This window comes from Lentinus tigrinus, assembly GCF_003813185.1.
Source record: "Lentinus tigrinus ALCF2SS1-7 unplaced genomic scaffold L226scaffold_1, whole genome shotgun sequence".
NCBI lineage: Eukaryota > Fungi > Basidiomycota > Agaricomycetes > Polyporales > Polyporaceae > Lentinus > Lentinus tigrinus.
In genome coordinates, this window is record NW_027137910.1 from 3,399,919 (window position 1) to 3,420,624 (window position 20,706).

Sequence of the window (20,706 nt, forward strand, 5' to 3'; positions counted from 1 at the left end):
GCGCTTGAAGACTCGAACGCAGGTAGGGGCTCATTCATTCCTTGCTTGATTTGCCTATCATTTTCAGACATGTTCACCAGTGCACGCACACTGCGATCAAGAGTGAACGGGAGCTGCTCTAGCTGGACTCCGGTTGACATCGTATCTGGCGCTCACTGGATGATCTGGTCAATGATTATAGAAGCCGCGCTATGTCCTCGAGGTCGCTGGGCGGGGCATCCGAACAAACATCGGGTCCCTGAGACTTACATATATCCGCCTGTCGACACCGTGGGTGAGATTCTTCCCTCCACCTCCAATCGTACCTCACCCTGCACGGACAGACGCAGCTTTAACTCCGCAATACTGGAGTAGATGACCCTGCCACTCCCTCGCCGGTGTGCGCCCTTATACGGAGTCGTCCTCCTACTCACGGCCAGAGGCATCCTAGGCGCGTCCAATCGTACAATCGACGACGACTACGCCGATGGCACTCCCACGGCACCCGTTAACTACTCACCTCCCGACCAATGGTCCCAGGGCGCACTATGCGGGAGCAGCTGTACCACACGCGTGGATGCGGCGCAGACGTACGACCACACCTATCACCTCGCTGAATACTCCTCCCTCTCCAAGGCCAGCTCGTCGATGTACATACAGATCCAGTTCTTAGGCACCGCGGTGTACGTCTATAACATCCTCTCGAACACAACCGAGACGATACTCTCGTTCACCCTCGACGGCGTGGACGACGGACATTCGTTCCTGCACACCCCCACGACGGGGGAGGACGTACAGTACAACGCGCTCGTGTACTCGAACACGAACCTCTCGAATGTCGCCCATACTCTTACCATCCTTCCGGAACCTGGATCCGTCGTGCTGTTCGACTACGCAGTCTACACCGTCCCCTCGGATGGCGACTCCGGGTCCACCACTTCCAGTGCAAAGTCTTCTGAGACGCAAAAGCCTGCTCCCACCTTCGGGGCGGAACCATCACAAGTATCTCACCATAACGCCAAGGTCCCCATCATCGCCGGCACAGTCGCCGGTGTTGTCGGCATCTCCGTTCTCGCATTGGCACTTTTTCTCTTCTGCAGGCGCCGACGCCGCACACGCCGCGCCTCTCGTCAGCAAAAGAGCACGGCCGGGACACATGGAGTGGCAGAAGAGGCTCCGGAGACTCCCAGTCGCATAGGGAGGGCGAACCGGTCGTACCGTCGCACCTTCATGCTGGATAGAGAGGGAAGCGGGCCCGTGTCCTCGTCACCACTGAGAGAGGACCGAGACGTTGAGCGACCCGCTCGCACGTCTGCGACCGAGGCAACCGAGGCCGCTAGCTCTGCCGCCGACTCCTCCTCTGACGCACCTACCGTCTGTCCTTTCCCTCTTGAGGTCCAACCCTCGCCCACTCCTTCGAAACCATCGTTCGTCCCGCCCACCACAGTGTCCTCTCCCGGAACGCAGACCCTTCCTGATCACGGCGTGTCAAGCACTCCAGAACCAGAACCGGACGAGCCTGGTCCACCTGGCCAACCCAAAGCCGCTCCAGCTACTGCAGGGCCTGCTCATGCAGACGCGGAAGACAACGCGTCTTCTGAAGGTTTTGCAGACATACACGTGCGGTATGCGCGACTTCAGCAAGAGGTTGCCTGCCTCCGTGAGCAGCAAGAGATGCAAGGACTCTTCTTCCCCGAGGCATTGCCTAGATACGAAGACGTATGAGCGATGTGGATATGGTCCTGGTCCATATATCTTCCCCGGTGTTCGTCGGGGTCGACATTCGCGTGTCCAGGTTCTATCCAAGGGTATCATTCCAGACTCGTAAACCTACATTATATACGCTATCATAATCAGGGACCATACCGCACAGGATTGGCATATTGTACTCGTATCCAAGATGTAGTTAGATGTATCAGCAGTAGCGATAGCGTAAGATGGCAATGACAGGGCTGCGAGGACCACAATTAGCGCAAAGACATCGCATCGGACAGAACATACCAATGCGAGAGGAGAGCACGTACATAGATCAGCACAACGGATCGAACACCTCCGCAAGAGGGCACCTCAGTACTCAAGATCCTCAACCTGCTCCAAGCGATGGACCTTTTGCAAGGTCCACGTCGCACCCTCGAACGCCCGGGTCATGATGTATCCCGAGACGAGCTGGACCTTCCTGAGCTTCGGGCAGAAACGATTCCATCCGATGAGGATGTCGCGCAACTCCTCCTCAATCGAACCCCACGAAGGGTCAAAGAGGTGCTTGGGATGCGCGGGTATGAACCCACCGTGCTTTGGGAGCCGATACATCTCGAGCGTGTGCAGGTCCGGCAGATTAGCCAGGAAATCAGGGGCCAATGAGACGATGTAGTTCTGTGACGCAACGGGGATGAGTTCGCAGTCTGAAAGTAACACGAACAAGCGTACCTCGTCGGGGCCAACGCTGTCATAGACGACCTTGAGACGGCGGAGCTCCCGGAAGTGCAGTGACACGGCGGGGACGACCTCAGGATCCCATGCCTTGACCTCCATTGACAGCATCTTGAGTCCTGGGCGCACACACGCAATGTCCTCGAGGGCAGTGAGGCCTTCACCCCCCTTGAGCCCGCACTTGAGCAGCCCGAGGGCCTTCAAGTCGCACACCGCAGCAACAAACTGCGCCGTCTCCAGCGGCGCAGCAAAGCGCTCTAAGCCGACTGGGAGGTCCTCGGGGGCGACTGTCAGCTGAGCGGAGGCAAAGAGCGGGGTGGACACCGTCCTCAGGTTCGTGGCCAACGTGCAGAAGTGATAGAGGTGGGTGTCGGGGAAGACGCCGTGGCCGCCGCCGCCCCAGTTTGCCGGCTGGTTAGGCTCCCACGCGGCGACCGTGTGGTCACGGGCGATGTAGACGTGCTCCAACGAGGCGGGCACGGTCCATCCGCGTGCCTCTGCGTCTGAAGCGTTGAAGACGAGGCGGAATACGTCTGCGGACGCGTCCACGGTAAGCGTTCTGAGGTTTTGCGCAACGGCGAGCGAGAGAACTCGCGCGAGCGGGTCCAGCGGGTGAACCGGGTGGACTGGCTGCTGCCACGCATGGACGGCTGCGATTGGGATCTGCACGACGGGAGGACCATGTGTGCGTATCCTGGACCCGGAGCGGATGTTGAGCATGGTCAACTCGGTAATAGGGAGACTCTTGTTGTTGACGTCCTCTGCGGCATCGTGGTGGAACATGCAATGATCGAAACGGAGTGAACGCAATTGGGGCAGTGCATGGATGAGAGCGAAGTGTCCGCTATAGATAGACATGTCCGTGAATGTGAGGGTAGAAAGATTGGTGAATAAGCGAATGCGCGCAAAGAGGATCGCCTGCAGCTGCCCTGGCGTAACTTGGCTGGTGCCGTTGTGCAGGAAGTTATCCAATGCGGCGGTGCGGCCGAGCTGGAGAGAACGGACGGAATTCTCCATACCTTCGTTCGTCTCCCACACAGAGAAATTTTCCGCGACGTGCTTCCCGTTCATCCATACGAGATCGCGATGGAGTGCACGGGTGGTGAGGTCACGAAACCTGCGGGATGCGACGCTCACGCTGTGCAAGTCCGTTGAACGCGGTACGTCCTGGAATATCTGTAACCAAACCTCGGCAGGGATCTTCTCCACCGCAGATAGGCCACGATTAGTGTCCATTGCCGGGGGCGCGAAAGAGGTGATGGTGGTTGCGGACACAGTCGACGACGGGCGGCCGTGTAACTTTAACGCGTCGCGGTTCGCGTAAAAGCCACCGGCTCGGACCGGACTATTGTAGTACCTTTGTTGCAGATGTTGGAGCAAAACTGTTGCGTGTCGCCAAAGAGTCAGATAAAAGTAGAATCCCGATTGTCCTGTACGATATGTAGCGTCGTTGTGCAGAGGCAAACAGAAGGAGTATAAGGCGCCCATCCGTACCCGAATACGAGCAAGCGCTCACTCGCTCGCTCATGATATTCGACAGCAAAACGCTCTCTCTGAGGTGGAAGATACTTATATAGATGAGCTCACAACGCCAGTGAATTCTAGTATGAGAGCTCGACTCATTGATTGAATTTTCAGCCTACGCAGGATACCATCTAACAATCTTCATATCGAAGGATGTACTACAGCCTTTGTGCAGACGCCTAGTGCTGCTTGGTATATAGCGTAAAAGGTCAATATTTCGATGTCAAATGTTCGAAGATGCTTTGCTGCAGAATGGGCTTCATCTGGGCGGACGCGTTGTGGCAGGATGATGATCGAAGGCTGGGCTGAACGAGACTGAATGTTGTCGCCGCGGCGATGTTCAATGTCTGGACGAGACACTCGGTGGTGAGTGATCACATATACGAAGTCGCGGGGCCGCTGATATTCCAGTGATGTGTACAGTGCCGGTCGTTGTCTACCTCCGGCCACTTGCAAGACCGACTGAAACCCGAACCCTTATCCACCCGAGGGCCGACACCTACGGAGACGGAAACGGCAGATTTGGTGGCGTTTCGGCTGTTCTTCCAGGCAGAAAACTAAAAACAGATGGACTCTCTAAGCTCTGGATCCATCTTCGAGGGATCGCTATGATCTGTTCTATGTGGATAATCAAAGACTCTCAAGATACTCGTCGGCTCACGGGTAGTAGGTACTCGAGTTCCCAAGTCCGATTCTTGCGACATCTACATCTGCGCCTCTTCACTTCGCGGGCCGCTGATCGGGGTAATCGTCAGACAGGAGTTATACACACAAACGCAGACTGTTTTGTCACTGACCGAACCGGGAATGATATTGGCGCTACAGCAGGCCCTATGAAGAGACTTGCAACCAACACAGACATCAACGTTGGAAGCTCACCAATGTACAACAGCCTTGAAGCATTCGAGTTGCCCATAGGTGGCCTCCACCCGCAAAGAATCTCCGGTGAGTCGTCTCGTCGCGCTCTACAACATAAGTGCATGTGCGTGCTGGTGACGGTCCAGACTTCACCTTATGTCCTCAGGGTATGCAGAGCACTTTTTATATCCTACCTTCGTACAGCGTGACATCCGGGGTTTCCTGTAGACCCGACTCGCTTTTGAAGAGGCCGGAGCGACGTACTATCCGTTATATTTTAAAATGGACGAAAGCCGTCGTGGTTCGGCGACCCCATGAACACTGTTACAGAAGGTCAGTTCCTTCTGGCACCCGAGGTCAAATATCATACACGCACAGACTCACTAGCCCTAGGTACCTGCTCTCGTCTACAAAGGAGATGCGCCGCGGAGAGAAGCCGTCGGCTGACTCGGTCTTGCTCTACGAGTCGCTCGTCATCCTCGAGTTCATCGTTGACTTTTTCCCCGACGCAGGGCTCTTACCGGCCGACCTCGTCCGGCGCGCGAAAGCGCGCCTGTTCATGAGCATCGTGGAAGAGAAGATCCCCTCGGACAACGGCCCGACGGTGGATCATCAACAACTTGAAGGACGACGGTAGCCGGCTTTGCAGATGTTGGAAACGCTCCAGGAGATGCTGCCCGAGGGCTTCGTCGTGGGGGAGTGGTCGATCGCGGACGCCGCCTTTGTCCCGTCGCTCCTATTCGTCAACGTCTTCGTCAAGGGTGGCGTTGGGTATTGGGTGAAGATGGAGCACGGGGAGAAGGTGAAGGCCGAGTTGGAGTCGCCCCGGTTGGCGAGACTGCGTCGGTATGTGGACGAGTGGAAGAAGAGGACCAACTTCAATGGCAAGGCTGCGTGGGACGAGGTGAGTCGGAGAAGACATTGGAATGACGCACCGTCAAGGCTCATTGTGCGGCTTCGTGCCAGGAGGACATCGTCATCGAGAAGTGGTTGAAGCGATTCGCGAAGAACCTGTGAACCACACCGTTGCAACTTTCTCAGTACAGCGACTGTTCCAAAGATCGATATGACATCAGACGTACCCATCGTAGGCAATCCTGACGTTGCTAGGACCAAATGTTGCAGGCGAAGGTGCCCGTGTGGATGAAGTTGGCAGATAGTCCCGCTCGGCAAGCACCGTCGATTTTGAATATGAATTGCGCCTATTGTTGGGCACCCCACTTGTGCACGTTCGCCAAGTCGTGCTCTTTGCCTACGGCAGTGGTCACCGCTGGAGGCGCTCCACGGAGACACCATATTGTACCGGACACCACTTTGCCCCACACTTCTTGAGTGTCCGACGCTTCTCGCTGGGGAGCTCTTCGCGAAGGTGGGAATCCGGGATAGACGATGCACCGCACCGTGACATCACGGGATTGATCTGATCTCTGTGGGGTCATGGTTAACTAGAGTGGCGCACTACAGTGGAGAACGTCGCTCGCTCACTAAAGAGTTCACTCGGCGTGGAGACGACCGTAAGTCGACCAAAGCGCTACTGTCTCCCGACTCAAGACCGCACTGGGGATGTGACTACGTACGGTTCCGACACACGCTTCCGAAGTCCACTCAACGATGGGTTATGACTGTTGTATGCACACACGCGCTTCCGGAAAGTACGTGTAAGATTTGTGATAGCTGCACAATCTTCCAGGAGCGATCCGCATTCAATTCGGAGCACCATAGACAGTAGAGCTGTGAGTGTGGAGAAGCTTGGCTACCTGGCAAACGTTTCTCCACCCGCGTACGCCCTTCGGATAGCAGCCTGGTCTTCTAGAGCTGTAAAAACCGCTACATAGTAGTATCCGCGGACCATTGCCCGAAGGGCCATAGTGTGCGGGGCAGTGCGGGGTACAAATTGCGCCTCCTGCGTCCCGACGGTAGCTTCTCTGTCAACCGATGGTTAACCATATACGGAACACACAGCTCATCGATGGTTGCGAAACTCACGGTGGGCAGACTTCCGCGTTGACACCCTTGATGCCCCCCTCAGCGCCGAATCACTGCAAACTGTTTTCGAGCTTGCCGAGTTCCAGGTACGAACAGCTTGGAAAACCGCCAACTGCCATTGAAAGGAACGGTCGTTCAGCGCACTATAGCTAGGAACATAGCCGTGGCGACAAGTATACTCCGCCCCAGGACGTGAGTGCCATCACAGGACGAGAGAACACACCTCACATGATGCCAGAAGGAACATACCCTCCTATCAAACCGCACCGTAGCGAGGAGGCGTTCCGCCGTAAACCGTTCAAGGCAAGCGGCGCACAGCACGGGTAGCGGGCAAACCATGTACATATAAGCAAAGCACCCCACGCTTGGAGACAATGAGACCCGGCGCAAAGGAGCCTAGGCCCCAAAGTTAGCGATAGAAGAGCCGTGGGCCGTGATGGCGGCGAGAACTTCCGCCAGAACTGGCAGTGGTGCTTATCTCGCAGCAGCAGCAGCCACGCCACGCCGAGGTGCGGGACGAGCACCCGAGGTCCGACGAAAAATCATTCCAGCAAAAAAATTTTACGAGCCTTTTTGCCTCCGGGCTCGGCCTGCATCCAGGATCCAGATCGCGGGGGAGGCGGTGCGCCACGGTGATCACCGTGGTCCGTCGTCGAGGAGTCGTCGGAGGTCGTCGGCTGGAGGCTGGCACTCGAGGATTGATGCATGATGTGCGGATGTGGGAGGCGGGCGTGCGGACCGTTTCCATTTCGGGTGATCGGCGGTCTTGACGGTGATAAGATGTCCTCGACGGATCCAAGTTGGGCTGCCTGCGGCCAGGAGACTGCGTGCAACGATGTGCTCGTCGTACGGGATGTACTGGAGGTCGTCCCGCCTGGCCGATCTGGGGTGAGGAACGAATCAGTCACTGCTGCTGCTGCTGCTCATGCTCTCGTCATCGGCAGCTGTGTCGGCGCAACCCTCGGCCAGCCGTACCCGAGCAGTGCATGCACAACGTAAACGAGAACAAAACACTGCGAGCCACGTCAAGATGGTGTCCTTGTTCGCGTTATACCGCGTTCTCGTCGTCAACGCACGTTCCCTACTACAAGGGTACGACGTGCATTGTTCGCTCGTTTGGGACTCGGCGTGTTCCGCTTAGACAACAGACGAAGAGGCGTTAACGACATACCGTGCCATTTCTGGAGGATCGTCGCTCCTTCCCTTTCTCATGATATGGGCAGTCCGGGCTGTTGGCCGTGCTCCTAGTATTGCAGAAGCATCGGTGACCGGTGCGGGCACCGTTGCCGCCTCTCATGGCGCCATGCTACGTAGCAATCTGCATGAGGGGAAGCATGAGAGCCTGAGACAACGCTCCGAGTATCGCAAGGCGCGAAAAAGCATTACGCACCGCCGTCGTCCTATCCACCGCTGCATGCATAGCCCGGCGGCGCTCAGGAGTAGTATGGAGATCCCGCCACGCGTACTCTCCACTCTGGGGTACAATTGCAATTACCCTACCCCGCATTTCGCCTCGAGACATTGCAGTGCCTGAGTCTATGCCGCGTGGAAAGAGCCGCAGGTTGTAACGAAGCACTCCGCAGAAACGTCGGCGCTCTTCGCAAGGTACATGAACCCGGCGTGTGGAGACTTCGTGTTCGTCGCCGTGGCATCCTCGTGCATCGTCCGGGACCCGCACCGAACAGCGTAGATAGATTGCGCGTGCATGCCACGTCTCGAGCGCGCTGTTTGCTTGTACATAGTACATCATAGCGCCCTGTGGTTCTGCCGAATATATGCCAGCGCCAAGAGTCAATCAACTACAGATACACTTGCGAGGATCATCGCAACTGGAGGGTACTCACCGCTCATCATGACGCGTTGAACGGATTACCGCGAAGCTTTACGGCAATGCCACTTAAACCCCGGACGCATGGCATCCATCCCCTGCAGCCTCAATGCAGATCGTTGAGACGTAAGTGTTGGCAAACGCTTTGTCTAGGGAGCTCGCGGGAGGATGAACACACCCTCGAAAGCGCGCTCGACCCGCTCGCCTTATATCCCAAACCGACAGATCTGCAAATTGAGGTACGACATGCGGAGGTACGGGCCTGCGGGGGCGTAGCACCGAGCCACCGAGCTTCGCTCGGTTTGCCTTCCGCGATCCGAGGCCACAACTGTCGCCTGGAGAACGCCGTCGGGACGCGGAACCGGGCCTGCATATGGACTGCCAAAACGGTGTGCGAATATCAAACAGGCCTAAGTCGTTCATCCTATTTTGACTCCCCATCAGCATCTCTTTGACATGAACCTGGGAGCTCACCTTAACGAGGAGGATCGTCGCCGTCGCGTTCGTCCAACGACTTCGGCCCATCTTCCCCGGGGAAGCTGTCGTCGGTGTGGTTTGCCTATACCTTCGCGCGCGTCGCATCGAGCTGCGCCCGCCCCGGGATAGTCAGCATCAATACGCGCATGCACGTCTGGGATACGCGACGTACATACCAAGAACGTTCAACAAAGCCCCATCGTGTTCCATTGTCTCCCCCATCGCGCTTCGAGACAAGCGAATCCTTCCCTGCCAAGGTAACCTGCCAACTAGAACCACTTCCTACCTGCCACCCGCACTGAAGCCACGCCGCTTGGGAACCCGGGAGTCGATGCCAACCATTGCCGTACTATCGTAGCAACCATCCCGCGAGTCTTCGAGGCCCCGCTGGAGTGCAGGAGTGAATGCAGACCACCGGCTATTCTTGGACGGTGCCTGGAGTGCATCCAGCCTGGGGCCCATAGCTATCGCAGGACAGGACCTAGTTCAGGCTGTGGCCATAGATAAGTAGCTGTCACGTATGAACTGTATCAGTGAACTCTCCGAGTCTGCGCAGCCTGCGTCGGCCGAAGCACACACTCCGAAATTCGAATACGACTCAGTTGCTCACCATTTGCCAATCCCACGGTCAGACGTCTCGAAAGTTGACATGATGATGAAGGCGGTGGAAGTGAGAAGCCAGCAATTTTGCCCGTGCGCGCGTAGGATGAGGAACTCCGATGGTGAGATCTCGAGCGTGCAACGTTCCTTCCCTGATCCCTACTTCGACGCGTACGTAACGACATTCGAGGCGGCTTTCAGAATTTTCATCGCGCGTCTCCTCGTTGCGCTGCATAGAGCAAATCACTGTCAGGGCGCGCAGGCGGCCACGACGGACACGCCAGCGCCATGATCAGCGCGCCCTCTGCAGCCGCAGACTGAATCGCCCAACACTGCCAGGAAATGATCCCGCGTCACTACACGGCAAGAGAAAATGGAAGGTCGAAAGGAAGGTACCTCACAGCGCGTGGGATGGCCAGAAATTTTGTGGCCGAGGCAGATTGACGGCCACGGCACAGAGGCGCGACACTGCACCGCGCTCGGGGACGCAGTACGCAGTACCAACCAGTACAAGTGATAAGGCGGGGGGGACTTCGGACCAGACAGAGTGAGTCTGACACCAGCGCGCCGCCCGCAATCGGAGCGCTATGGGTCTGCGTCATCCGTCGGGCTCCATTCTTGCGGCGTCCGCACCCTGGATGGCAGGATGGCAGGATGGGTGACGGAGGCGAGTGCGGCCAGTGGCTGCAACGAGCGCGAAGCCACCATCCCGTGTCGCAGCGCCATGGAGACTCCCTACCCTACTCCCTTGATGTATGTATATGCCGCACGCCGCACGCCGCACGGGTTCCCATCCATCGGAGGTGCGCAGGACGCGTCGTACGTCCCTGGGTCGAGGAAGCATTGGGGATTGGGGAAGCCCCTTCCATTGAATCCATCGCCATGCCAAGTGGCCCCCACTGCGGACGAGCGTGCGGAGTTACGATGAGAACCTGTCATCGGCGCACGAGTAGAAGCCGGCATACCCACTCAAGAGTCCACTGTGCACCGCGTGCGCTACCACGACGCGAGCTCTTGCCATTGTGGCCTGATCACTGGCACCTGGCACCTGGCACGACGCACTTCCACATAGTGCGAACGTCTGCGAGTCTGATGTGGCCATCGGACTTCGCGATAGCCGGGGTTCAAACGTTCACGTACATTGATTGACCTGCGTGGGTACGCCGACGGAGTTGAAGCCCACGACGGAAGGGGGATGCGATGCCGTCAGGCGCTCCGTGTCGAGAGTCCTTCCGCTGGAAGACCACAAGTTGAAGAAGACCCCAACCAACTGCCATCGGGCGCTTTTGCGACGCAAGTCCGACGTTGCGTCGCGTCGCGGTCTGGGCCCGCGTGTCATTGAAGACGTAAGAGCACTTGTGTTCTGTGCACATTGTCAGTTGCGTGAGAGTCATGATCAGGGAAAATTGGACATCACCTCTTCACCATGCGAAGCGCATAAGTACTGATACAGCGTCCGCTTCAACATCCATAGACGACGTGAACAGTCTGAGACCGAGGCTCTCGAGTTTCAAGGACTCGAGCCAAGGCTGTAGAAATGAGGAAACGCAAACGCCGTCGGCCATCGACGACGGACGTCGGACGACGCAGCTTCTGATGAGCATTCCCCAAGGTCGTTCCTGTTCCAGAGGACCCTGACAGGACCCTGCAGCGCCGGACGAGCATGATGCATGAATGCATGACGATCCAAAAGACTCAGTATTCATCGCCGCAGGGGAAAAAGTGATGCAACATGTCAGTTCTGACGACCCGTCCTCGGGCTCGGAGGCTCCGAGCCACAAATCGGCCAAAACGGGCATCGGAGCGCCCGCGGTCGCAGAACGGAAGCGAGTCAGGCGGACGAGGGAAACGACTCAAGACGGCCAGGTGATCCCGCCTCCGCGCGGTTCCATTGGTCGCTCTGTGGTGTTCTCTCGCGTGTCGAGGGTGCTTGACAACATCAGACACTCGGACAGACGACAGACTCCAGAGCGTGGCCGAGTCGGAGTTGACCTGGACATGTGTGCGTACTGTGGGGATCCGGAGGACAAGGAGCGTGTGTGTGCGTGGGGGGAGGGAAGCTCTTCCGCGAGATTGGCTGCGTCAATCGACGTGCTGCCGCCGGCTGAGGCTCATACAGTAAGTGATGAGTATGGGAGTCTACATAGCTCATGTGCACCATCATGTCATGCATGAGATCGGGACGAGAAGCACCCGCCTGAACGCCTGAACGCCCTGAACGCCTGAGTGCTGGCTGCCGCAGTAGCGCAAATGAAACCCGGCGTGCCTGGGCGGCGGGTGCGGCAGCTTGGAATGAAATGAAATGGTATGGAACCGTGGACGGTGGACGCGTGTGCGTGCTGTGCGTGTGCGTGCCGCTAACCCCAAACTCCGTTCCGCGTATGAACGTGTGCACACTGCACCAGAAGGGACGAGGAATGGGGGAAGAGGGGAAGGCAGGGAGGGGGAGGGGCGTTGTGGGGTTCGCTTCCCCAGAATCCAGAATCCAGATCGGCATCGAGGGTCGCGTGCTTGTGCGCCACTGCCAGGTCTTCTCGAGTCTGAGAGTCAGGGCGCTACACCGTCCTTGCAGTGTACAGAGGCGGGTGCCTCATCTGACCTCGAGGCTCGATGCCGCGATGTGTTGCAGCTGTTGGAGCGTGAAGATCGAGGAGCAGGGTGAGAAGCCCGCTGAGTTACGTGGTGTCCTGTGAAGGTGAAGGGCGGGCAGAAGTGGCAGGCCGCAGCCTGAGCGCTTGAGCACTGAGCAGGCGCGAGCCCTGGATCAACCTAGGTAGTCTGCTTGAGCCGAGTGCTCACCTGCGCTGGTCATCCCACCCTTAAGTGATCGAGCTTCAAGCTTCCTGAAGAACCCCCAGTCCGCCTGCGCCTGGAGGCTGGGGTATGTAGCACTGGTGCTTACTTACTTACGTTCGCGTTCGCGCGAGGGTCCTTTCGAATTCGCACTCGGTGCTGCATTGCAATTCGAAAGTTCGAACACCCATCGCGCCTCGAAGTCGGAGTCGTAGCGCGCAGGGAGCCCAGAGATCGGACCATCGAGGCGTCGCGAACCGCGACCTAGGAAGAACGCTCAGCGCCGCGCAGGACGGTCAGCCCACCCCACCAAGGGTGACCAAGCCCGTATGTATGTCATCAAATCATCAATAACGCTACACAACGCACATTTTCGTCGTCCGAAGCGCAGACCAGCACGCAAAACGCTCTCGCGCTGCGTCATAACAGCGACATCCTCGACATCCTCGACACTCCCGCTCCACTCTTCCTTCCTTCTTCCTCTCAGCCGGGGAAAACTCGTCGGCGGGTGTGTACGAAACGAGCGGTTCCCGCCCGCCGGCTCGCACAGATGACCAACCAACGTTAGCCAGTGATAGCATAGATTGCACAATGGAATCTGGACTGTGACTGGTGCTGCTCGAGCGCGACGACGGGCACGCGGGCAACGAGGGGAAGGCTTCGCGTTCTCGAAGTGTGGCGCCCCGAGTGAAGCGACTGCGGCCTGTGGCCTGTGGCCTGTGGCCTGATGGACGGTTACTGCTCGTCACCGTGAGTCGTAACTCGGCGCGCAGGGAAGGGAAGGGAAGGGAAGGCGATCTCACACTCGCACACGTCCCATTCAGTCTGTGTGGCCAGCACATCCACCATCCACCCCCCGTACGTAAAGACGTAAAGCGTAGAAGAAAAGTGGCCTGCGCCCGTCATGCATCAGGCGTCAGGGAGTGCGTCCCCGCCGGAGTTCGCACTGGGAAATTGTCGACGCGAACGCACGATCTTTGGACGCTTTGGACGCTTTGGACGCTTTGGACATTGACACAGAAACGCTCTCGGGGTGAAACGGAGTTGAACGGGTGGGACGCACCTCGCCTACTGGCCCTACTCACATAGTACCACTAGTACCATTGTCCCAGGGCTCGCCGAGGTCGCGTCCGTCCCGCACCCTGGCCGCCTGCCAACTCCGAACTCCGAAACGGCAGCACACCACCCCCGGAGCGCGCGTGCACGGATGCCCGGAGGTCCAGCTGCTCGTGAGTCGCTGGGAGTCCAAGAGGGGGCCCAGGGGGGAACGTGTAGTAAACGCGTTGCCGACTTTGCCCAGCCTGCCTGAGACAATGAGACCCTGGCATGGGGGACGGTAAACGCTGGCGTCTAGGCGTCCACGGGGTTTGTGTTCCAGCAACGCGCGCGTCTGTGATGGACAAAGAGGGACGTTTTAGGTCAGTTCGATTCGAAGAACATTCCGACTAGTACATTTACATAGTACTGAGTTGCTGAATGTATAATACGCACCGAGCGGCCAGCACTAATCACTAGTACACTAGCAACTTTCCACTGGGTTGTACTGGCATACGCGAGCGCCTGCGGTGGCGCAGAGAAGCAGCAGCAGCGCGCGAATCGACACTGAGAACTGACGAGAGCGGACGTTCGAGAAGTGCGTGCCGCGTCCGCCGTCCGCCGTCCCCAGGGCTCATGCCACGATAAGCCGCGATAATCAGCCCTTGGAAGCTCGTCGTACGAGCCAGTGCCGTTGGCGGCTGCGCGCAGGGAAACGAGTCGCGAACTTCGAAAGATTCAGGCCTGGGCTGGTTGTTGAGTAAGTACCAGCCCACCTGAGGTTCTGAGAGGCGACCGCCGCAAGCGAAGGATGATTCGTTGATGGTCGTGCGGCGTGGTCGTGTCAATTATTGTTCATTGTCGACTGGATACGTCAAGGAGGCTCCTCCTTGTGGTGATGCGAGTGCGGCGAAGAAGATGCGGGTGATGGGGGAAGACCAGAAGTCGTGTCGCGCCGACGCGGCGGCGGGGCATTCCAGGCATCCAGGGTGACTGACAAGCGAGGGAGGGAGTGAAACTGTGAAGGACTCGCGAGGACTGAAGAGGATGGGCTCCTGGTTGCCCAGTCTGTGCAGGGTAAGAAGTACAAGAGCGACCCTGATGGCGGCCGGGGCCAAGGAGCGTTGCGCGGGAGTAGGTTTTGGGGAGACTTCGACGCGAGGTTGTTGTTGCCGGGGTGAGTGGTTATTCCTGGACGACCGTGACACCGTGTACGTGAGGGAAAACGAGAAAGGAGGAGGGGCTGCGGTGTAGGTTGGGCGTACATAAGGCGGGGAAGAGAGGCTGATAAGATGGCTTCGATGAGGAGCAGGCGTGCGAGGCCTGCGATGCACTGGAGTCGACGCGAGCGAAGAGCAGGCGTCGCGACCAGAGTAGTAGTGTACTCGGTGGAGGAGCACGCGTCGCGCGGCGGTGGCGGGATGAGCGCGTCAGAGCGCCCGCCGGGGCGGGGGAACAGATCACGCTATGCGCAGTTACGTAACGACCGTGAGATGCGTCCGAGATGGATGTTCGAACGAAGTTTCCAGGCACTAACGCCGAAAACAGGCATACAAACGCCGGAGATCTGCATCGGCATTCAGTCAATCTGGGCCACTGACGCCCATATACGATCGGAGACACTAGGCCTTACTAGGCCCCCCAGATCGCATCGCAACTACAGTCAGAGGCGTTACGGCCTCGCAGGCCGGCCTCCTCGGATTGGTCAAACAGTTTGCGAATGCGGGCGGCGCGGACGCGCGCTCTCGCTGTGCAGACCGGTCTAGAGATGACAGTGGCAGACGGAGAAGGACGCCGACGCGATGGGGCAGAGATGTCGCGGTCGGCCGCGAGGCAGGTCGCAATTGGACGGGGGAGGACGTTGTTGTGAATGGACGTGCCGGGAGGCTGGAGGGGTGGGGCTGGTGTTGATGTACGGCTTAGAGTGGCAGCTGGGGCGCGGAGAAAGGGCACGCTGACTCGGTGGGAATGGCCAAGAGGGGAATCAGGGACTGGTGATGGCGTTGGGAGAGACGCGAGCGGCCATAAGCGGATGTACAGAGCGGGAGAAGAATGGTATGCAAGGGTGGGAAGGGAAGGAGGAGGGGACGAATGGCTGCGAACTCTCCCCAAACAATCGGAGAGGGAGGGAGGGATGGCGAGATTGCGGGCTATCTCGATGTTCGTGAAAGGCGATAGGAGGTCGGACCTGGGCCCAGGTGGAGTGGGAGCGTCGAGACAGGGAGCGTGGACGCCCGCACGTTCGTCGAGGCCACGGCGGGAGCGGCGGTGGGTGCGGGGGCGCAGACGAAGGACAGCTGGTACTGTACTGCACTATACTGTGCATTACTTACGTGCAGGCAGAGAGAGCCAAGTGGACTGGCAGTGGGACGAGGTGGCTCTCTGGGAGGTGGGATGACATCATGCCCAGTTTGGGAAAAAGAAAGGCAAGACTCTGGGCGCAAGATTGTACAGAAAGTTGAAGCGCGCGCGAGCCCCTCTATGATAACCTCCGAGTTGGAGTCCGCCTGGCTCCGCGCCCTCCTCCTTCGCCCGGCCGATTCGCATGCGTGGTTGATATAACCCTCGCTCGTATCGCATCGCTCCTTCTCAGCGATAGCCATGCCCTACGCCGGCCCCTCCGATTCCTCCTCGACTGCCACCGCGACCCGCCCCTCTGGCCACCGTCGCACCCGCTCCGCCTCCAACTTCTCTGACGAGCGTGGCCCCGGTGCCTTCGCTGGCCTCGGGCAGCTCCCCCGTCTCAACAAGAAGGCCGTCTTCCACATTAACGACCCCAACGACGATGACAACAACGACGATGCTTCCTACCCCTCCTACCTCCCCTATACCCCCATCAACTCCCTTCGCCTCTCCATGAATGCCGGCAGGTTTTCTCCCTCCGTCGAGCCACCCCCTCGCATCGAGATCCCGCCTCTCGAACCACCCGCCGCTATCCCATTCCCCACTTCCTCTCCCTCCTCCCCGCCACCCGGGCCCTCTCCGTTTCTCCCCTCTCTCTCGTCTTCCAGGTCAACCTCCAAGGCGGGCTCTCCATCTCTTCCCCGCACGCCCTCCACACCCATCATCCTCTCCAACGGGAAGCCGTTAAAGTCCTCCTTGAAGTCTTCCGCCTCGTCTCCCAACATCTCCGATCTTCCCATCAAGCACGTACGTGCCCAGTCCGCCCCCTCCACCCCCAGCTCGAACAAGAACGTCCACTTTGCCGAGAAGGACTCGGGCTTGGAGACCATTCGCGTCTTCAACCGCTCCGGGAAGCCTGCTTCCCTCTCAAAGCCTCCCGGTGACGAGACCGAGACCGAGACAGAAGCCGAGAGCTCCTTCCCCTTCCCCATCCTCCCGAGCACCGGCATCTCCTCTCTCGCTTCTACAACGCTTGTCTACGAACTCGACACCCATCCCGAGCGGACGAGCCCAGTCCCGAAGCCAAACCCGTCCCCCTACGAGAATGTCTTCCTCGAGACCATCGCGCTCCCCAAAACGCGTCCGCCCACTCTGCGCGGCACCGTCTTGGCGCGCAATATCGCGTTCGAAAAGACAATCGCCGTCCGCTTCACCCTCGATGACTGGCAAACGACGAGCGAAGTCATGTGCAAGTACGTGGTCAGCCTGCCCGGTCTCCCGCCTCCGTTCCCCCGCCCCCGCACTTTTGGCGACGTCGCAGGGAACATCGCGTCCGGACCGCCGAAGGAAGATGTGAAAGAAACAGGTCCTGGATGGGATAGGTTTAGGTACGTACAGATCGTCGGTCACCCCGTATGGACATCCGGCTCAGATCCCCGCACAGCTTCACGATCCGCCTGGAGGATTATGAGACCAAGCTCGCTGATCGCACCCTGTATCTCGTCGTGCGGTATAACCCCGGCTGCGGCGGTGAGTGGTGGGACAACAACAACGGAGCGAACTACCGGGTTGGCTTCCGTCGGGCTGCTGCTTCGCCATTGCCATCCCCGGCGATCGGCGTCGCTCACTCTCAGCAGCGGACGTTCAGCGCCCCTAGTACGCTCAAGTCCACCCCCGCTACTGGTTCTGTCTCTTCCCCGTACACTCCCCCGACGAGGCAGCTCGCGCCGGCCCCTCCACAGCTCACTCGCAGCCTGTCGTCGCCTTTCCCGTCTGTCACGCCTTCGTTCTCCGAGCGAGAGCAGAAGGAGCGGGACTTGATGACCAAGCGTAGTCTGGGCTCGCCCACGGCAGCATACCTCGCGAAGAAGCTCAGCCTCAGCAACTATGTCGCGCCCTCAGCTCCTTCGATGGTTACCCCGCCGACAACGCCCCCTGGCACAGTTCGCATGCGCAGCGCCAGTCTCCCCGCCGACGCCGGCCTCAATGCGGACGAGCCAAAGGAGCAGACATCGAACAGTGAGAAGGCTGCGGAGGACAAGAACACCACCCCCTCGAGACCTTCCCTGATCTCACGCATCACCATGGTGCAGGGTCACCCGGCGACCGCGCTCGAACCTTCGACTGACCTCTCGACGTCTTCGACCTGGAACCGTCCTCCCTCACCTTCTGCTGGTTCCCCGCCAGCCTTATCTCCGCTGATGTCCATACCTGGCCCGTCAATGGGTGCACTGACCGCCCAGGCTAGGTCCTTCGGCCCATCATCGTACGGCTTCGGCTTTGACGGCGGCAGCACGATGGGGTACTCACGTCCCCAGCTCCTGAGCCCGCCCCGGTCCAAGGAGAGCAGCCCCGCGTCGAGCGGCAACGCGAGCCCCAGACGCGAAGGCAGCCCCGAGCGGCCAGGCAAGTCGGCGCTCGGGCTCGAAGTCGCCTCTTCCTCAGTATCGGTAGAGAGCAGAAGCGGAAGCGTACGTGTTGAGACCGTTCGCGATGACTCTAGCGATTCCGATTTTTCTGACGATGACGATGACGACGACGACACCCCCGTCGCGGACCCACAGGCCTCTCCGTCTTCCTCTCCCTCCCCCTCTCCGTCCGCGTACGCGTCCTCGGCCTCGGTCGCGTCCCTGACGAACGCGGTGCGCGAGCTCGGGCTCAACATCCCGCCAAACGCCGCGGTGAACGCGAACGCGCGCGTCGACACGAGCGACCCCAGCTACGCGGCGCTGCTGAAGCAGTGGTGCTTTGCGCAGAGCTCCCCACCCGCTCCTGCGCCCGCGTTTGGGTCGGCGGGGTCGACCCCCGTTGTGGCGACCCCCGGCGGCAGCGGCGTGGGGCCGGCGGTGGTGAGGAGTGGGGATTCGACGCCGAAGGTGGGGTTTGGGCAGCATGCGGGGTATGGGTTCCCCGGGTTTAGCTTTGGGTTGCCGGATGCGGGGATGGTTGGAGGTGAGTAGCGTCCGTCCGTTGTTCGAGTTCGTTGTTCGTTGTTCGTTGCGCGTGGCAGGTAGAGTGTGGGGTGTGTGGGGTAGGGTGGGGAGGGGAGGGGAGGGGAGAGAAGGAGATCAGCGCGACCCGCATGCAGCGATACAGCGATATAACGAGAAGACCGGGCGAGGAACCCAGGATCCGACCCGCGGTCGTCTTCTCGTTTCTCGTTATTCGCTGGCTTGTCATGGATTGTCGGACGATTACCCATTTACCCCATGGCCGTCTTCGGTTTTACGTCTTCGTCTTTCGTTGTTGTCCTGATTGTGATTGACCGACGCTGACGATCCGTTTTGTTCTTGCTTCTTTGCAGCGCACATACGGTGAATCGGGCGCGGTGGGCCGGGCCACAGGACTTGCTGTGCCTCTCCCGGCAGCGGCAGCGTCGACGCGCAGGATGGCGTGGGTGCCCTGAGCGGGCGCCGCGCTGTACCCGACGTCAGCTGACGATGCGACGACGAAGATGAAGATGGAGATGTCCAGTTGTCGTTTTGATGACCGACGTTGACGTCGAACTTCGGATTCTCGTTCTCGTTCTCTCCCTCCCTCCCTCCCTCCACCTTCCGCTCTCGGACGATCTATGCTGGCTGCTGGGCAGCGGAGACGACTACGACCAGCTCCCCCTCCTGTCTTACTTTTGAGCGACAGCGGGGAGTGGGCTGCGGCGTTAGGCCGGGCGCGGTCGTGAGTTGTCGAATCGCTGCGGTTTGCTTTTGCATGCCGGCAGTCGAGCACCCCCAACCCTTCATATCATGCTCGCTCTATCTATTCATATCTGCCGCCTCGCGCCTCGTTCTGTTGTACCTCTACATTCGCACCTCCCCCTCGAACTCCCTCTCCCCCTCCCCCAACACTATCCCCAACCCGCCGCTCCTCCCGCAAAATGAACGGTCAGTACCGCGGCTTTTCGCGTGCTTACCTCGAGCTCTCCTCTTCCCGTGTTGTGTTTGATCGTTTCTCTCCATCCCAATCCATCCGTCCATTCTTCGGGGCCGAGCGCTCGCATGCATACACGGACTAACTATTGCAGCGTCTCGATTTGTGATTTTTGTAGAGTTGCCCCCCCCCCCTTCCCCCCCTCTTCTCCCTTACGCGGTTTTCCCTGCTCGATCTCTCCTCCCTCTCCCAAGCAATGTTCCATCATCTATCTCTATCTACCCATCATAGCACGCGTTCCCATCCTCTCATGCATGTCTTTTCTCTCTCTTCCCTCTTCCCTCTCTTCCCTGCATACTTCCGACTCCCCAAGTTGCTCGGTCCCCACGTTGCCCATTCACGCATCCGATTTGTGCAAAACGTCTCGTTTCCCCACACGGTGCCTGATTCTGATTCTGCTTCTCATCCCATCCCGTCTCGTCCCATCTCACAAACCATCCCCATCCCCGTCCCCGTCTCATCTTATCCCATCTCCCCATCTTTCCGTTCCCACTCCATTTGGTGCGAGCGTTGTACGTGTATACGTGTACGATAGATACGGCGTTGAGTTTTCAGTATTCCCTGTTCCCTGTTCCCTGTTCCTGTTCCCCCGGCACCCGGCAGCCAGGACGTTGGACGTGCCTGCTGTTCCCCCCTCCACTCGCTAACATTCATCCCCCTGTTCCCCCTGTTCCCCCTGTTCCCCCTGTCTTGTCGAGTCGATTGCCTTATCCCCTTATCACAGCGTTGTTTTTGCGTTATACTGGGTACTCACACCGCGCGCTCACCATGCTGACCCATCTCACCCCCTCGTCTCGTCGTTTCGTCTCGTTTCGTGGTTTCGTGGTTTCGTCCAAAAACCGTCTCTTGGCTATCGGTCTCGGTTTATTTTTCTCTTTTCTCAGTGCCACGCATCCCCCCATCACGTTTCTCCGCACGCACGCACG

At 58.9% G+C, this 20,706-nt stretch overlaps 8 protein-coding genes across 8 annotated transcripts; 4 read left to right on the top strand and 4 right to left on the bottom strand.

The window, feature by feature from the left end:
* L226DRAFT_40200 (uncharacterized protein) lies at positions 1–1,892 on the top strand. The gene is made up of 2 exons (XM_067674578.1): positions 1–270; positions 324–1,892. The coding sequence occupies exon 2, from the start codon at positions 355–357 to the stop codon at positions 1,702–1,704; it is 1,350 nt and encodes a 449-aa protein (XP_067543467.1). The 5' UTR covers positions 1–270; positions 324–354; the 3' UTR covers positions 1,705–1,892.
* Positions 1,893–2,046: 154 nt separating this feature from the next.
* On the bottom strand, positions 2,047–3,645 carry L226DRAFT_565410 (uncharacterized protein; the record flags this gene model as incomplete). Its single annotated transcript, XM_067683796.1, has 2 exons — positions 2,047–2,352; positions 2,407–3,645. 2 exons carry the CDS (start codon positions 3,643–3,645, stop codon positions 2,047–2,049), a joined length of 1,545 nt encoding a protein of 514 aa, XP_067543468.1.
* A 1,268-nt stretch (positions 3,646–4,913) lies between these two features.
* L226DRAFT_529022 (uncharacterized protein) lies at positions 4,914–5,897 on the top strand (the record flags this gene model as incomplete). Its single annotated transcript, XM_067679513.1, has 5 exons — positions 4,914–4,958; positions 5,020–5,086; positions 5,223–5,395; positions 5,441–5,695; positions 5,734–5,897. The coding sequence occupies 5 exons, from the start codon at positions 4,914–4,916 to the stop codon at positions 5,806–5,808; spliced, it is 615 nt and encodes a 204-aa protein (XP_067543469.1). The 3' UTR covers positions 5,809–5,897.
* Positions 5,898–6,879: 982 nt separating this feature from the next.
* Positions 6,880–8,370, bottom strand: L226DRAFT_40267 (uncharacterized protein). Its single transcript, XM_067674579.1, has 3 exons — positions 8,168–8,370; positions 7,949–8,095; positions 6,880–7,660 (listed from the first exon to the last, which is right to left on the bottom strand). The coding sequence occupies exons 2-3, from the start codon at positions 8,072–8,074 to the stop codon at positions 7,187–7,189; spliced, it is 600 nt and encodes a 199-aa protein (XP_067543470.1). The 5' UTR covers positions 8,075–8,095; positions 8,168–8,370; the 3' UTR covers positions 6,880–7,186.
* An 11-nt stretch (positions 8,371–8,381) lies between these two features.
* L226DRAFT_40372 (uncharacterized protein) lies at positions 8,382–9,433 on the bottom strand. The gene is made up of 3 exons (XM_067674581.1): positions 9,259–9,433; positions 8,622–9,191; positions 8,382–8,563 (listed from the first exon to the last, which is right to left on the bottom strand). The coding sequence occupies exon 2, from the start codon at positions 9,185–9,187 to the stop codon at positions 8,675–8,677; it is 513 nt and encodes a 170-aa protein (XP_067543471.1). The 5' UTR covers positions 9,188–9,191; positions 9,259–9,433; the 3' UTR covers positions 8,382–8,563; positions 8,622–8,674.
* Positions 9,434–10,231: 798 nt separating this feature from the next.
* Positions 10,232–11,057, top strand: L226DRAFT_40345 (uncharacterized protein). The gene has a single exon (XM_067674580.1). It carries the CDS (start codon positions 10,337–10,339, stop codon positions 10,829–10,831), a length of 495 nt encoding a protein of 164 aa, XP_067543472.1. The 5' UTR covers positions 10,232–10,336; the 3' UTR covers positions 10,832–11,057.
* A 328-nt stretch (positions 11,058–11,385) lies between these two features.
* Positions 11,386–12,525, bottom strand: L226DRAFT_40684 (uncharacterized protein). Its single transcript, XM_067674582.1, has 2 exons — positions 12,482–12,525; positions 11,386–12,441 (listed from the first exon to the last, which is right to left on the bottom strand). The coding sequence occupies exon 2, from the start codon at positions 12,177–12,179 to the stop codon at positions 11,622–11,624; it is 558 nt and encodes a 185-aa protein (XP_067543473.1). The 5' UTR covers positions 12,180–12,441; positions 12,482–12,525; the 3' UTR covers positions 11,386–11,621.
* Positions 12,526–16,111: 3,586 nt separating this feature from the next.
* L226DRAFT_565413 (uncharacterized protein) lies at positions 16,112–18,813 on the top strand (the record flags this gene model as incomplete). Its single annotated transcript, XM_067683797.1, has 2 exons — positions 16,112–17,241; positions 17,298–18,813. The coding sequence occupies 2 exons, from the start codon at positions 16,112–16,114 to the stop codon at positions 18,811–18,813; spliced, it is 2,646 nt and encodes an 881-aa protein (XP_067543474.1).
* Positions 18,814–20,706: the final 1,893 nt, after the last annotated feature.